Source organism: Ceratotherium simum, unplaced genomic scaffold (assembly GCF_057802395.1).
Source record: "Ceratotherium simum simum isolate JZ-2026a unplaced genomic scaffold, ASM5780239v1 HiC_scaffold_45, whole genome shotgun sequence".
NCBI classification, from domain to species: Eukaryota; Metazoa; Chordata; class Mammalia; order Perissodactyla; family Rhinocerotidae; genus Ceratotherium; species Ceratotherium simum.
In genome coordinates this window covers 339,405-354,040 of record NW_028261261.1, presented here as the reverse complement: position 1 = coordinate 354,040, position 14,636 = coordinate 339,405, and the positions used below count along the sequence as shown (strand labels likewise).

The 14,636-nt window shown below is 43.7% G+C and overlaps 1 protein-coding gene and 1 pseudogene across 1 annotated transcript in view; both read left to right on the top strand.

Moving 5' to 3' along the window:
- The first annotated feature begins 403 nt into the window (after positions 1-403).
- On the top strand, positions 404-1,237 carry LOC147911241 (methyl-CpG-binding domain protein 3-like 3 pseudogene; annotated as a pseudogene).
- A 6,531-nt stretch (positions 1,238-7,768) lies between these two features.
- LOC147911240 (insulin receptor-like) overlaps positions 7,769-14,636 on the top strand; it is a 98,907-nt gene continuing 92,039 nt past the window's right edge. Inside the window, exon 1 of the mRNA XM_087428395.1 lies at positions 7,769-7,799. Coding sequence (XP_087284521.1) covers positions 7,769-7,799 — 31 coding nt within the window. The remainder of the gene's footprint in view (positions 7,800-14,636) is intronic.

Genomic DNA, 14,636 nt, shown 5'->3' with positions numbered 1-14,636 from the left:
GAATATTTGAGTGAAGATGGGACATGGGTGTGCAAGTGAAGTGAGCATCAAATTGTTGAGAGGAACATGATTTCATTAGAGATGAGGCACTAAATTACTATGCTCTGGGCACACAAGCATCTAAAAATAGTCCTTTCTGTCCGTGACTCATATCAGTTTGGCGTCCCAGAATCTAGTTCTCAGTGTGTGGTGCCTGTGCCGGCAGCATCAGCATCATCCGGGAACACTTAGAAGTGCAAATTCTTGGCCATCCGCAGGCCTACTTGGGTTGAGGTCCAGCAATCTGTGTTTTAACAACCCTCCAGACGATTGTGATGCACAGGGTAGTTTGAGAGATATTTCTCCAAATACAAGAGGGTGGAAGATCCAAATGAGGTGAGAAAATTCTCCATGACTGGCAGTCTGCATCCCACATTTTATTCAAATTTCACATTTCATTTTGTTTTCAAAGGGAAAGCTCAAAAGAAATATGATTCCCCAGACCGCAGAGAAGAAAAGACAGGTCCATTTAGCCAAGACCAAGCGGAGACATCGGGAAAGGTCTGCACTTCCTATAAGACTCACCAGCTGCATTTTCAAGAGGCCAGTTACAAGGATAACTTCCCACCCTGGCAATAAGGTCAGGTACAGTCAACGGGAGGAGACCTTGCAGAAGCCCCAGCAAGTCTGGGCATACAGGAGACTGCAGGGACTCCAGGCCTGCAGCAGTGAAGGAGAACTTTTAAGTACTTTTGATATCACAAATACCTTAAATATAATTGCACCAGGTGGTCCAGGTGAATCCCTGGGCTGTGCTGGTGCTGGGTCTCTAAACCCCAGCCTCAAGCCAACGGGCACACAGTCTTCAGACTGGGCAGAGACGATACCAGGAGTGGGTCTCGGTCTCCCCCACCCACTCTACAGACAGCCCGTAACTTATGGGGACATCCGCAGACAGAGTCAGAAAGTGAAAAAAGCAAGGGAGAGACTGGCTGAGGCCCTGAGGGCAGCCAGGTTTGCCAGGGAGGCAGAGAGAGCAAGGAGCCAAGAATGATGTTCTGAGACCTGATGGAAAATAGGAGAAGGTCATGCTGAAGAAGCCAAGAAGTGTGGCCCTGGGGAAGTGGTTCCCCATGAACAGGCCCTGTTTTTAACTCGCCTCATTTAACGTCAACCTCACTTCTTGCTCTGGACTGTGATGCTTTGTCATTTTATGATTGTACTTTATTAAACTCTTTTGAGAGACATAAATGTGTAGAGTAGACTGTTGTGTGGGTGAGAGATCGTGTTTCATGTGACAGGAAAGAAGATCTTTACTTGTCCTTGTATACTGCAATTTCTGCTTACCATGATACTTATTCACTTCTATATTAAAGGTAATTTGGCCTAAGGGATCATTTAGTGTTTTTAGTTATATTTTTTTAGAATACTTGCACTCAGGAAAAGATGATACCTATTGTAAAGAGCTTATTTTTTAACGTTAAATTAATTTGATTCCATAAAAGTCTTACTTTACTAAGCGTGATTTTATATCTCATTCTAACATAAGTTGTATCCTTTTTTGTCCCAAATACTAACTCAAATATAAGACATTTTTATATAATTTAAGTAGTCCTTAGACTACCTGTTACAGCCTTATCTGTTACCTAAAATTACCTCGGTGATTTTTTAAAATAGAGTTCACCTTAGATTCTTAACAAGGAAAATGTTGTTTGGGAGCATTTAGCACTGAGAGAATCTTGGCAGCAGGCTTGCTGCCTTCGCGTTGACACTAGGTCCTGAGTCGACGAAACTTGTCCACCTGCTCACAGAGTAGGGCACATCGTAATTATTCAACAAATATGTGATGAACAATATTTGGTGGAAAAAAGGGTCAAGTTACAGTAGTCAGATGGTAGGACTCTTACTGGGTCAGGAGGGGAAAGGACTGATGTGGTTTTGGAAGGATCTGGAATTTTCTGGACTTTCTTGAAGACCTTTGATAGAGCAGTCTTAGCAGTCATGGGGAAGGAAGCCTATTTCAGAGGGTCAAAGAGTGACTGAGAAACGGAAGGGCAGAGAGGGAGTGGAGGTGGACAGCTGTGCTTTGTGCCTCCTGACAACGGCCTCTGGATTTAACACAGTGATGGCTCCCTCCCAGAGCACACAGCTTGGTGTGGGGCTGACTCCTCCCTAGGACTAGGGTGTTCTAACTCCTCAGTGTGAGCTAATCTGCATATTCCAAACCACCCCAGATGTCCTAGGACAGGGGGTGTCAGATGGCCCTCTCTGACCCTACAAGATACAGGCATAGGACCCTTTATGGAACAGGAAGAGGATCCGGGTATACACGGGGTTCTTACCTGTCAGACCTGGAGTTATGGGGAGTGGAGCTGAGTGAGGTCACAGCGTAGGAGCCGCTGACAGGGTCTGAGTCCACCTGGGAGGAGAGCAGAGTAGGGATGGGCATGGGGGACGGTCAGGACAAGACCTGCCTCCTCATTTGTATGCTGCATCTGTGTGCTTGGTCACAATCTACTCCTCAAGTCTCATTAACATGAGCTGATTTCTTCCCTCATTGCATCTTTTCTTCCATTGTACATTCTGTTAAATTGTTTTAGGTTAACGTCAGTTGGGTTTTTGCTCTCATACCTTTAAATTATTCCTGACGAATTAGTAGATGTAGACCATGATTTCAGTGAGTTACATTGAAAAATGAAGGTGTTCACATGTGATAATTGCAGACCTGAGAAATTTAAATGATGGCATCGGGTGTGGTCCATGATCTTCAGGACATCCATATGAGCCATGTGACAATCAGAATTTTTAAGACAAGGTACCATTAGGTTTTGATGGTTTGAGTGAGAACAAAGAGGAGCCCTACAATTGATTCACAGTTTATCAACAGCAGAGAATCCTCCCTCACCTCTTACAGCTCCTGGTGGTACCTGCTTCCCTGTCTTGTGGCAGCAGATCTCCAATCTCTGCCTACGTCTTTCACGTGATCTTCTTCCCTCCACGTCTCTGTGTCCTCTCTTCTTCTTATAAGGACACCAGTCGTTGAATTGAGGGCCCCCCCTAAATCCAGGATGAGTTCATCTGCGGATCTTTAATCACATCTGCAAAGACCCTGTTTCCAAATAAGGTCACATTCTAAGGTTCCGGGTGAACTTGAATCTTTGGGAGACGTTATTCAACCGACTACCTCATCTACCCTCAAGTTGAGGTTGGGAGCTGGCTCAGGCAGATCTGAATATTAACAATATTAGAGGAGTTGTGTTCACCAACATATTGGAGTTGTTTTCCTCAAAAGTACTTGATTCAATGTAATAAACTTAAAAATCATAATTATTTGAAATCGTGATGGTGATTCTTAAATCATATGGAAAAGAAAGTTTACAAAATGAAAGAAGAATTTTTGAGAACCAACCACCAAACAAAATAAACAAGATTGAGAAAAAGGACAAAGTGACATATCAAAACATTTCCCTAGTTCCGTTAAGAAAATCGGCAAATTAACGTACTCACAGAACCAGTCTCTCCACTGAAGCAACCATTCAGTTGAACGAAACTTGACAGAATCAAGTGTTTCAGAAATCGGAAATATAATGAAAAACTTACAGCATCCAGAGGAGTGATTAATGAAGGAAAATGGGGCTGAAGTTGGGTAAGAAAGCATTGTGGTGTTTTTGGTTAATGCCTACCCGCTGCCATTCCCTTGTACCGCGGAGGATGTGAGGATGGGAGGAAAGATACCTTGCACGGCTCCCTCATGCCAGATGACAAATACTAACCTGCTTCTTCAAATAGGGTGATTGTGTGACCGGGTGGTAGTGATCTGTCTTTTGGGTCCCTGAGGGACCAGTGCAGAAGGTGACAGGTATTTCTCCCCCTCAGGCTGGAGGGAGTTTCCAGGTGGTGTAATTGTCTGATGAAACATTTAAAGGTCAATGCTACTGGTAGATGTCTGGGCGAGGGATGATGGCTGGGGCAGGAGAGAGACATGAAAATCTGGAAAGGAGGCATCTGAGTAGGAAGTTTATTGGGGAATCAAGGCTTAGAACGGCCACTGCATGTACCAGGGAAGCAGAGTGCAATGTGCACGCCCAGGATTGCATGTGTGCTCAGAGAAATACTGAGAAGTCCTGGGCTTGCACCTCTGGCAGATCTGTGGGCTCCATGAAGGTGAAGTCTAAGGAAGAGCTACAGGGGGCCCAGCTGCAAAGACTGGAGATATTTTGGGGCCGGCCCAGTGGCGCAGGCAGTTAAGTGCACGCGCTCTGCTTTGGCGGCTCAGGGTTCGCAGGTTCAGATCCCAGGCGCACACCGATGCATCACTTGTCAAGCTATGTTGTGGCGGTGTCCCATATAAAGCAGAGGAAGATGGTCAGGGATGTTAGCCCAGGGTCAGTCTTCCTCAGCAAAAAAAAAAAAGAGGATTATTGGCAATGGATGTTAGCTCAGGGCTGAACTTCCTCACACACACACAAAAAAGACTGGAGATATTTTAATTTTTTCTTTTTTTAAAATGTGTTCTTTTGGATCCTTGCATTTAAAGAAATCTCTGTCAGGTCTCTAGCTGATTGTTAAGACAACTGAAAAGAGATTTCAGTGACCACACACATCAAAGAACACAGCCTTTGCAAAAATAGTTTGAAAAGTCACTAAACAAAAGGATGACTGCAGCTCATAAAAAGCCACAACAGCAAAACCTGGAGAGAGAGAAGAATCTGATTCTCACAAAGACCACATTCTAATACACAAAATGTCCAGTTACCACTACAAAATTACAAATGATATGAAGCTGGAGGAAAGTATACCCGGTTGACAGAAGTTTTTTCTTGAGGACGCCCAGGCATTGGACTCATGAGACAAAGACTTTAAAACAACTCTCTTATATATGCTCAAAAGGTAGTTGTGTTCTATAAAGTCACGATGAACACTGAACTATTGCTTCTAGGGGAATGTAGGGGAACTAGTGTGCCCTTTAAGAGCCACGTGTCTTGTCTGGGCTACATGCCAGCACTCATGATGATCACAATCCTGGGCTTGGCCGACCCAGCTGTTTCTCATGGGACAGTTAGCTCAAAGGCCGTCATGGTCTGAGGGAACATGGAGGCCCTCTGGGGGGAGCTCTGGTCCTTGGAATGCAGGTCGTACATGGACAGTCCCCCTCGGCAAGCACGCAGCCTTTGTTCCTCTGCCTGCTTAAGCAAGCTTCTCTCGGGGGCAGGAGCAGGTGCACACTTCCGTCCAGCCGGCCAACACTGGACGTTCCCTTTAAGTAATTCCCAATAAACCCACGTGTCTCACTCACCATCTTTGGGTCTTTTCTTCAGTCTCTCTGCAACCTATCCCACACTGCTCACCCAACTGGGCTTGTGGCCAAACTGGGAATCACTGGATTAGGATCCTGCAAGTCTCTAGTTACAGCATTTTCATCAACTAATCCATACATAGCTTTGTGTTGTGTGTGTTTCTGTTTAAAAACACCCCATTTGATATGTATTAATGATCCATTAACATTGAACCCAGGGCCAACAGCACTACAACTCATGCCTGAATGAAGCTTATCTAACACACGCATTTTCTCTGTAAGTCACGTCACAGCCCCCTTGCACTTAAGAACACTAGACACCAGCACCTCAGCACTATGCCTGGGGGCCAATGTAAACAGTGAAGGCACAAAAGCACAAAAATGTGACACACGTGGCACTAAATAGACCATGACGATGACATGTTTGTGGTCTGAGAGCTGAAACTAGAAGGGAGAGCGTTGCCTTGTTTGACATGAGCTGGGAAGGAGCGTGCAGATGACTCAAATTTTTCACTGCTCTGTGCATGTCTGCGAATGGCCTAGGACATCCCACCAGTATTGATTTGGGGATTGCAAATAAATTTTAGCAAGTAGGTGAATTCTCAGATATAGTCTTTGTGAATGATGACGATCAACTGTACACACATACACACACACACACACACACACACACACAGAATCTCAAGTGCCTGTGTGTATCCACCACACAACATAAGCAATAAAAACGTGACAGACACATGGGAAGCTCTCTGTGGATCCTCCCCTGAGAGGATTGTGATGCTGAATTTGGGGTGTTTTTACATGGGGAAATCACAGTTTTTCCAGGACACTGCACCTCCTTCTGGCTCTGCTGAAACGAGCAGCTGCATCCGTTCTTTAGTCTGGAGGTCCCCACTCCCCAGAGATGCTGATTCGCTTGACCTGGGGTGTGGCCTGAGCATCACATTTTTAAAAATTTCCAGCTCACTCTACTGTGTATTCCTTGCTGAGAACCACTGATTACTCGAGCCGTCTTGCCACAAACCCTGGAGAACACACAGGAATGTTGTATTAATCATATCTTTTTATTCTGTATTTTTGATGCTTTGGCGTCTTGGGGACTTGCTCGGAGAGACTGCTCCTCCCAGGACTAGCTAATTCCTAGAGACAGCAAACAACTGACCTGTGAGTGCACCTTTCATGTGCAAACCAACCAATGCAGAGCCCACACCTCAACCCTCTCCTTCATGGAGCTCTTATACTCATGGCCACTGTCCACTTACTAGATCACCCAGGGGCCAGGTACCAGACAACTAGGGACAGTGCCTACACCCCAGAGTCTGCTGAAGTGATTTACACTAGACAATCCTAAGCCTGCTAACCCTGCCTCACCCATTTTTTCCGTGGAAACCAGAATAAAGGCTGTTGCTCACGTTTTCCTCTCTCTCCCTCTGCCTCCTGACTGACCCTGGTGCCTCCCCATGTGACCCCCACGGCATGGTGTGCCACCTCCTCTTGGGAACCGTAAGAAATAGGGTATCTTCTCAATGGTAATCATCTCCTTACCTGTTGGCCTCACCATACCTGAATAATAATAAACCTACATTTTAAAACAGATTCCTTGGGAGCTGGCCCTGTGGTCGAGTGGTTAAGTTCAGCATGCTCTGCTTCAGCAGTCGAGTCTCAGTTCCAGGGTGTGGACCTACACCACTCATCAGTCATGCTGTGGCAGCAACCCACATACAAAATAGAGGAAAACTGGCACAGATGTTAGCTCAGGGCAAATCTTCCCAGCAATAAAAGAAAAAAGAAAAGAAGAGAAGAGAGGAGAAAAGAAAAGAAAAGAAAAGAACCACTTAAATATGAATAAAATAAAACAGACCTCTTCTCCCATTCTTCTCATGCAGAACTCTCCATGGTTTTCAATGGTCTGGTGCTTTTCAGTCATCCATGCAAATATTCCCTCCTCCATTCCTGTGGTCAGTTAAGAACTGAGCATAATTGTTTTCTCATGCTCTGCTGGGGCAAATGTTAGATGTAGGGCACCTGACTCCCACTGCTGTTAATATTCTCTGCAGTTGAAAGAGGAAGCCAGAAGAGGCCTCCCCTGGGACCTCCATCCCTTGACAATTAGCTCGTCACTGCTCGGGTGGAGAAGGTGCTGGTAGGCTAACCAGGGCGTGACACATTCCAGGGAGGTGTCCTCAGGAGTCATTGTGAGATGGGGAGAGCTGATGGGCATCTCTCACTGGGTCTGCTCATGGCCCTGGATCCACAGACTTAAGAGCAAGGGAAAGGACCTACAGAAGATATGTGTCTCTCGCCTTTGTCTTGTGCAAACAGGATGCATAGCACTGTGCAAATCTAGGGTCTGTTTTTCCAGCCTGTAGACCAAGTATCTGGATATTTCACATCATCTTTCTACTTTAAGTCCACAGCAGTGTGTGTGTTTGGTGAGGCAGGCTCTCCAGATATGATGGAACCAGTGCTACCCCTGTGAGTTTCCTCGCACAAATGTGTATGCAGGTGTTGCTGGTATCAGCAGGTGAGTTTCGGGCAGGAGTGGTGGTGAGAGACTGAGTCTTCTTCTTTTCTTTTTGTTTTGGAACCCAAAACTCTCTGTATTTATGTAAATCTTCTCTCGAAACTTTCAAACACACGATGTTTTCTATCAATTTAATTTTCTTGAAGAAACCTCTATTGGAGCCTTCTGACCTGCTTCAGGCTGAACTAGCTGACAGCTGCCATCCTAGGATCCCCCTTCACCATTATCCTATAGATTCCATTTTGGGTTGAATCCTCTGTTTCCTATAGTCTGTATTTTCTCTTTATGTTTATGCCCCATTGAGGTGGCACACGTGCTCCCTGAGAAAGAGTCAATGGAGACACACTTTTTGAAAATACCATCAGGTCTAAAGATGTCTTTATTCTTTTTGTGTGTGTGTGTGAGGAAGATCAGCCTTGAGCTAACATCCATGCTAATCCTCCTCTTTTTGCTGAGGAAGACTGGCTCTGAGATAACATCTGTTGTCAATCCTCCTCCCTTTTTTTTTTTTCCCAAAGCCCCAGAAGATAGTTGTACATCATAGTTGCACATCCTTCTAGTTGCTGTATGTGGGACGTGGCATCAGCATGGCCGGAGAAGCAGTGCGTTGGTGCACGTCCAGGATCCGAACATGGGCCGCCAGTAGCAGAGCACATGCACTTAACCACTAAGCCATGGGGCCGGCCCAAAAGATGTCTTTATTCTATTCTCACACTTAAATGGTTATTTGACCAGCTATAGAATCCTGGGTTGGAATTAATTTTCCTTGAGCATTTTGAAGAGATCACTCCATTGCCTTCTAGTATTTTTTGTTCCTGTTGAAAAGTTCCAGGGCATTCTTATTTTTGAGTTTTGTAGGAAAGGTGTTTTATCTCTCTGGAAGCTTATAGGATATATTATTTTTGTCTACTCTGCTGAGCAATTTTCAATCTTGAAATTCACAACTTCCATTCTGGAAAATTTTCTTGCATTATTTCTTTGAATTTTTCTGTTTTTTTCTTCTCATATTTCCATACATCTGAAATGCCTGTTGTTTCTTTGTTGGGCCATCTGTGATGATTCTTTGACTTATTCATCATTTTTCTACTATTTTTCTCTTTGTTCTTTTGTGATGTCTTCCTAAATTTTATATTTCAACACTTCTATTGAGTTTTTCATGTCTCCTATCATTAAAAACATTCTAAAAGATTTTTTTTGTTATTTAAAGTAAAGATAAAATCCTTTGTTTCATGGATATTATCTTTGTAGTTATATCTCTGAGTTCTATTCAGTTATATTTCTAATATTACTAAGAATTTCTTTTTAATTTCTTCTTCCCTCAAAGTCTGTTTCCTCCAAAGTGCCTTTATTTTCAGAATGACTGTTTCGGTCTCTGTCCCTTGTATGAGATGTTTTTGGTTAATTGGGTAAAAGAGTTGATGGGAAGCTCTATGCACATGTGTTAGCCTGTTGACTTGGTTTTCTATTTAGGGTGACCTGGCTGGGCTGTTTCCTTGGGGATTCCGTAGTGGTAGCTTTTTCTTTCTTTTTGGGACTGGTTGATTCTCAGAGAAGAATCTCTTATATAGATGTCAGTTCATTGGGTAACCCCCTGAAAGGCTGGAATGTTGGACAAATTCTCCAATTCTTTCCCTCCTCAAGGAGAAGCCAGGACTGGGGGTTTTTAGCTCACTTGCCTTGTGCTGACATGGGGAAAGGTCTATGGCCGGGGAGTGCACACTAGTCTAAACCATCACCTTTGTTCTCAGTGGCTCCCAACCTGGGCCACTTTCCCATCAGTGCTCAGACTCAGGCAAGACAGAAACCAGTCCTTCAGGCAGCCCCTCAAAATGCTAGAATATGGGATGTGTAGTACAGCGCTTTCCTTCCTTTCTCAGGGAGAATCTGGGAGCTGGGGGTTTCCTCCTGGATTGTGTGGTGCTATGATGGGGGAGGAATTATGGTGAGATGGTGTCGTGTATTTTCCTGCTGGCTTCAATGCAGCTGATCTCATGCTCAGCTGAGGTGCAGGAGCCTTTCAACTGGTCTCTGGATTTCACAAAGGGAAATAATCCATGTATTGTTAAATCAGTATGTCCATGTTGGGGAAAGAAGTCTGGGGCTTCCCATTCCACCATTTTGCTTACATTATCCCTGCTCTCTTCGTATAAGGTCATGAGTCATATTGGATTAGATCCCATCCGAATGACCTCATTTTCACGTAATTACCTCTTTAATGACTCTATCTGTAAATACAGCTGGGTTCTCTGCTCCTGCGGGGTTAAAATTTCAACATATGAATTTTGAAGAGATATAACTCAGCCTACAACAATGCTACAACATGGATGAACCTCTAAAACATTATAATAAGTAAAAGAATTCAGACAAAAGAGGTCACATACTGTATGATTCTATTTATATGAAATATCCACCATAGGTAAATCTGTGGGTACAGACGGCAGATAGGTGGCTGCCAGATGCCGGGGGATTGATAATGGGAGTTAGCTACTTAATAAATATAGAGTCTTCTTTGGGGTGATGGAAAATTTTGGGAACTAGATAAAGGTTATGATTGCACAACCTTGTGAATATACTAAATACCATGGAATTATACACTTTAAAATGGTTAATTTTATGTTAGGTGTATTTCGCGTCACATGAATTTGTGAATTTGATGTTATGTGAAAGTGAGTGTGGTTGTGTGTTTATATGTATGTAAAGCGAGAAAGCCATGTGGCAAAAGAGTAACAATTAGTTAAGGGTACATGGTTGTTCCTTCCACTTTTCTGTAGGTTTAAAAGTTTTCATGTAAAAAGTTAGAAACCCTGAGAAAAGACTTGGTGTTATTTTTTTCAGCCATTTCCATCATTTTACGCTTATCTTTTCCAAAGGCTAATGGTGATGACTTGTCAGCATAAAAGAGGAAATTAAGTAAATTCTAAAAAAACAACTAAAAGTGAGTGATTAAAGAAAAACACAGGTATATTCCACAGACTATCTCCCTGTTTAAACTTTTCCTAGTAGAATGCAAAAATGTCTTGTTAATGCCCAAACTTCATAAAATGTGTCTGTCTCTCAATATAATGTTTTCTGGCCCATAGTTACAGAGGAAAAGTTGACATTGACACCAAGCTAAGTACAAGACTTTAAACAAAACAGTGTATAGAAAAAGTGTCCCAAGTGGTAACAAAGGAGAGTGTGCGTCTCAGGTATTACTGGTGCCGAGAGGTTATGACAACATCACACTCAATGTGAGTCATTCTCTGCTGTTATGTGCTTGTCATGAACTTGTTTCCTCAAGGACCGTCTACATTTTGACAAAAGCAAAGGTTAGTGTTGTCCAATGATTCCCCCAAAAGTTGAGAGAGTGAAGAAAATCTTGGAAAAGGAAGCAATGGAAAAGAAATATGACTTCACACTGTTAATAGCTCTGTTCATTTCTCAGTCAACAGGAAGCAATGTTTTAAGTATGTCATATCCCAGCATGATAGCTTGTTACTGATACGTAAGCATTTCACTGGTTTTAGCTATATTTCAGGAGATTGGTTGAGAGTTTGGGGTTGATGTAAAATACAACTTTTCCCATTTAAATAATGGAATATAGGGTTCCAATAGACAGTTTTGTGTGCATCTGCTTTTCAAGAGTGGACAACTGACATTAAGCAGGAGATACCTGTATTGAGAAAACGTTAGTGTGGATGGAACATGGAAATGGCAAAATTATGAAGGTGGTATGCAAGGACAAATATTTGAGGCACACACCAAGACTACTAACAATTTCTTTTTCATCTTTATTTTTCTTCATCTGTTCCTTAGAACAACATGACTCAGCCACAAATAACTTGAATCATGGCTTGTTCTATCCATTCCTACACCCTTCCATCCACCCACCTGCCTATCCACCCATCCATCCATCTTTGATGCAAGTCAACATGCTAGGTGTTGAGGATCCAAGATCCCCTGCCCAATTCTCCATATCCTGATTTCTCTTTCCAAACTCCTGTCTGTTCCATCCCTGTCTGTTCAACAAACATTGAAGTGTCCAGGTACCTTGGGTAACAGTTACACAGAAATGAATAATAGCAGGATACTTCCTGTCCAGGATCTCATGGTCTATGGCAGTGCTATGTAAAGTGTGGTCCATGAGCTCTTATTGGCCCTTGAGGGGGAAATGACTTTGGGATGGACTGTCAATCAACAGCATCACTAACCTTTAGTTCAACTGACATTTCTTCCAGAACAAGACTTTCTCAACAAAGGAAGCAGTGTGTGGAATAACTTTCTGGTACAAGCTCTTTATCTCCATGCAGACTATCCCAACTGCTTTGAGTCCTGGTCTAGAATCTGCTTGGAAAGAAGATTTCATGATGAATGTCAAATCCAATTTGTAAGCTCTGGCTGTATGGCGTGCTAGGTTGGGAAGCTCCATCTAAGGTCAGAGGTAGAAAACAATGAGATCAATGACTAACATCTGCCATGCACTTGGGAGTAGAGAGTGGTGGCATGGTACAAGGAATTTGCTAATAGTTACTACTATAAATAAAGTCCTTAGCATATGTCACTTGTTCCTGCTTCTGTCTTGGTTACACCTTGTTGCCACCTGTCTGACTCAGCTTTGGTTTGAGCAGAGCTCTGGGTAAATCACTCTGCTTTGGCCTTGCCTGTGACTTTCTGCAGAGGGCAACTTTGTTGAGGATAGCCTGGCTCTCTGGTCTCTGCCCTTTCCTTTGGCTCTGGTTGTGGACACATAATAAGTTCATGGGCACTAGAGTCATCTATCTCTAGACCATTGCATCTCCTGAGACTTGCAGGCTCCTCAAGAATGGAAGATGAAGAAATGTCTCAAGCCAGTGAAGCTGCCTCCTAGCTGTTCCACCACCATCACTGCCTCATTATTTAACTCAGAAGAAGTCTCCTGGACATCAGAATTGGTTTTGTTTTTGAGCATGGGTCCATTTGCAATAATGGATTCCCTCATCTCCTCTTCCTAATTGGATCTAAACAAAAAGACTTGGATGTTTGTCGCATTCAATTATCCACATCAGTGCTGCTCATCCTTCTGTGGTTGTGAGATGAGTAAATGTTATTCCATGATCCTCCAGCGACAATCCAAACATAAAGGGCTCTAGGCTCCCATTGCAACCAATTTTCTCTCCAGCAGAAAGGTAGACCCAGAGGGGTTTCTGATGCAACAGCTCTCCCTGGAGCTTCCATACCCAGGCGATGACAACTATCTCTGCACAGACAGAGGCAGCACTGGTTAAGCCCAGGATGCTGGAATCCAGGGAGGTTTTATCTGAGACTGTCTTGGAATGAGGGGGTTGACATGCTCATGGGGTGTTGAGAAAGGTCCCTCACTCCACACACAGACCATGGTAAGTGGGGGAAAGACCTTGGAACCCAGCCTTGTGGAGATCTTGGGCGTCTAGGCATGATTGAGAGACTAGACATTCATGGCAGGATGAATCCAAAGAACTGCTCATGTTGTTTCCCACAAACGTGCTGAGTTGAGTCTGAGTTGTGCTTGTTCTTTCCCTGTCTGTCTTCATCGCTGTGAACCCAAGAAGGCCAGGCCTCTAGACAGCAGGAAGTCATCTATGTTGATGTTCAATCCATCTTGAAGGTCAACCCATGCTGACCTTCCATAAAAGCTGTTGGAAGCAGCCAGGCATGGGCACGTGACCTTGGTCATGAGGCTGGTACCAGAACAAACTTTCTAGCATGGGTTGGGGGCACCTTCAGCTCACCTTCTGAGGACTGGCCATCCACAACTGTGATCCCCTAGGGGAGTTCTCAGTTCTGGCCTCCTGGGCAGAAGAGCTGAGCATTAACTCCAGGAAAGAAGCAACATCCAGTGTTGAGAGAACTTATGATTTGGAATCAGACAGATGGGAGTTCAAATCCTAGTCTGCCCTCTTAGTAGCTGTGTGACTTTAGGTAAGTCACATCCACTCTCTCAGCCAATTTGTCATTAAAATTAGTTCCAACCAAAATAGTGTTTCCCTTGCAGAATATATTCATTCAACAACTGTTTATTGAGTGAGCTCTGCTGTGGATCCTTAAGCTGTGCTAATGGATTGTGAGGCTTAAATAAATAATATAAATGACAGTGTCCTGCAAAATGTCATTTGATTATTAAGATGATCAAGGGTCCATTTCATGCCTGGCCATCGTGGAGAGATGTGAGAGTTTTACTGGCAACAAGAAGGGAAATAATGCTGGTGTCTTCACCCTGGTCACTCAGTGTCAACAAAGGGGTCCTCAGACCCAAATTTTGGCATCCTTAATGAAAATGGGGAAAGAAAGAGGTAAAACCACACTTGGAAAGTTGCTGAAGGGGCTTCTCTTCAACCCAAATGAGAAGTATTGATTTAGGAGTCACAGTGTGATAATCCAGCCCGGATTCAAGTGAGTCATGGCTAACTCTGCCAGCTCTGGCTGTGTGACTGGCAGGGCAGGGGTTGGGGAGGTTGGGTGGGTGGAAACATCTTTTCCAAAAGAGGTCTTGGGGGGGAAAGAGTTTGACAAAAGCTCATGACACTAGGGGACCACAACCAGAATTGCTAGCCTCTGAGGAACTGCTGGTTAGAGATTCCAAATATCCAGGGCTTTGCATTTTTTAAAAGATGCATCAAGAACAGTGGGACCCTCTGGGCACCTTGGAAGGAAAGGTGAGTTTGAGGGCTCACAGGACAGAGTGTGTGCGTGTGTGTGTGTAAAAACTCCTGAAATATATATTACAGTGTTTTTTTTTTTTTGGAGGCGGGGTGTAGAATGCCAAGATAAAAATAGGGACTTTGAAATCAAATCCCTATTTGTTCAAATCTTGGCTCTATTACTTCCTTGCTGGGTGATACT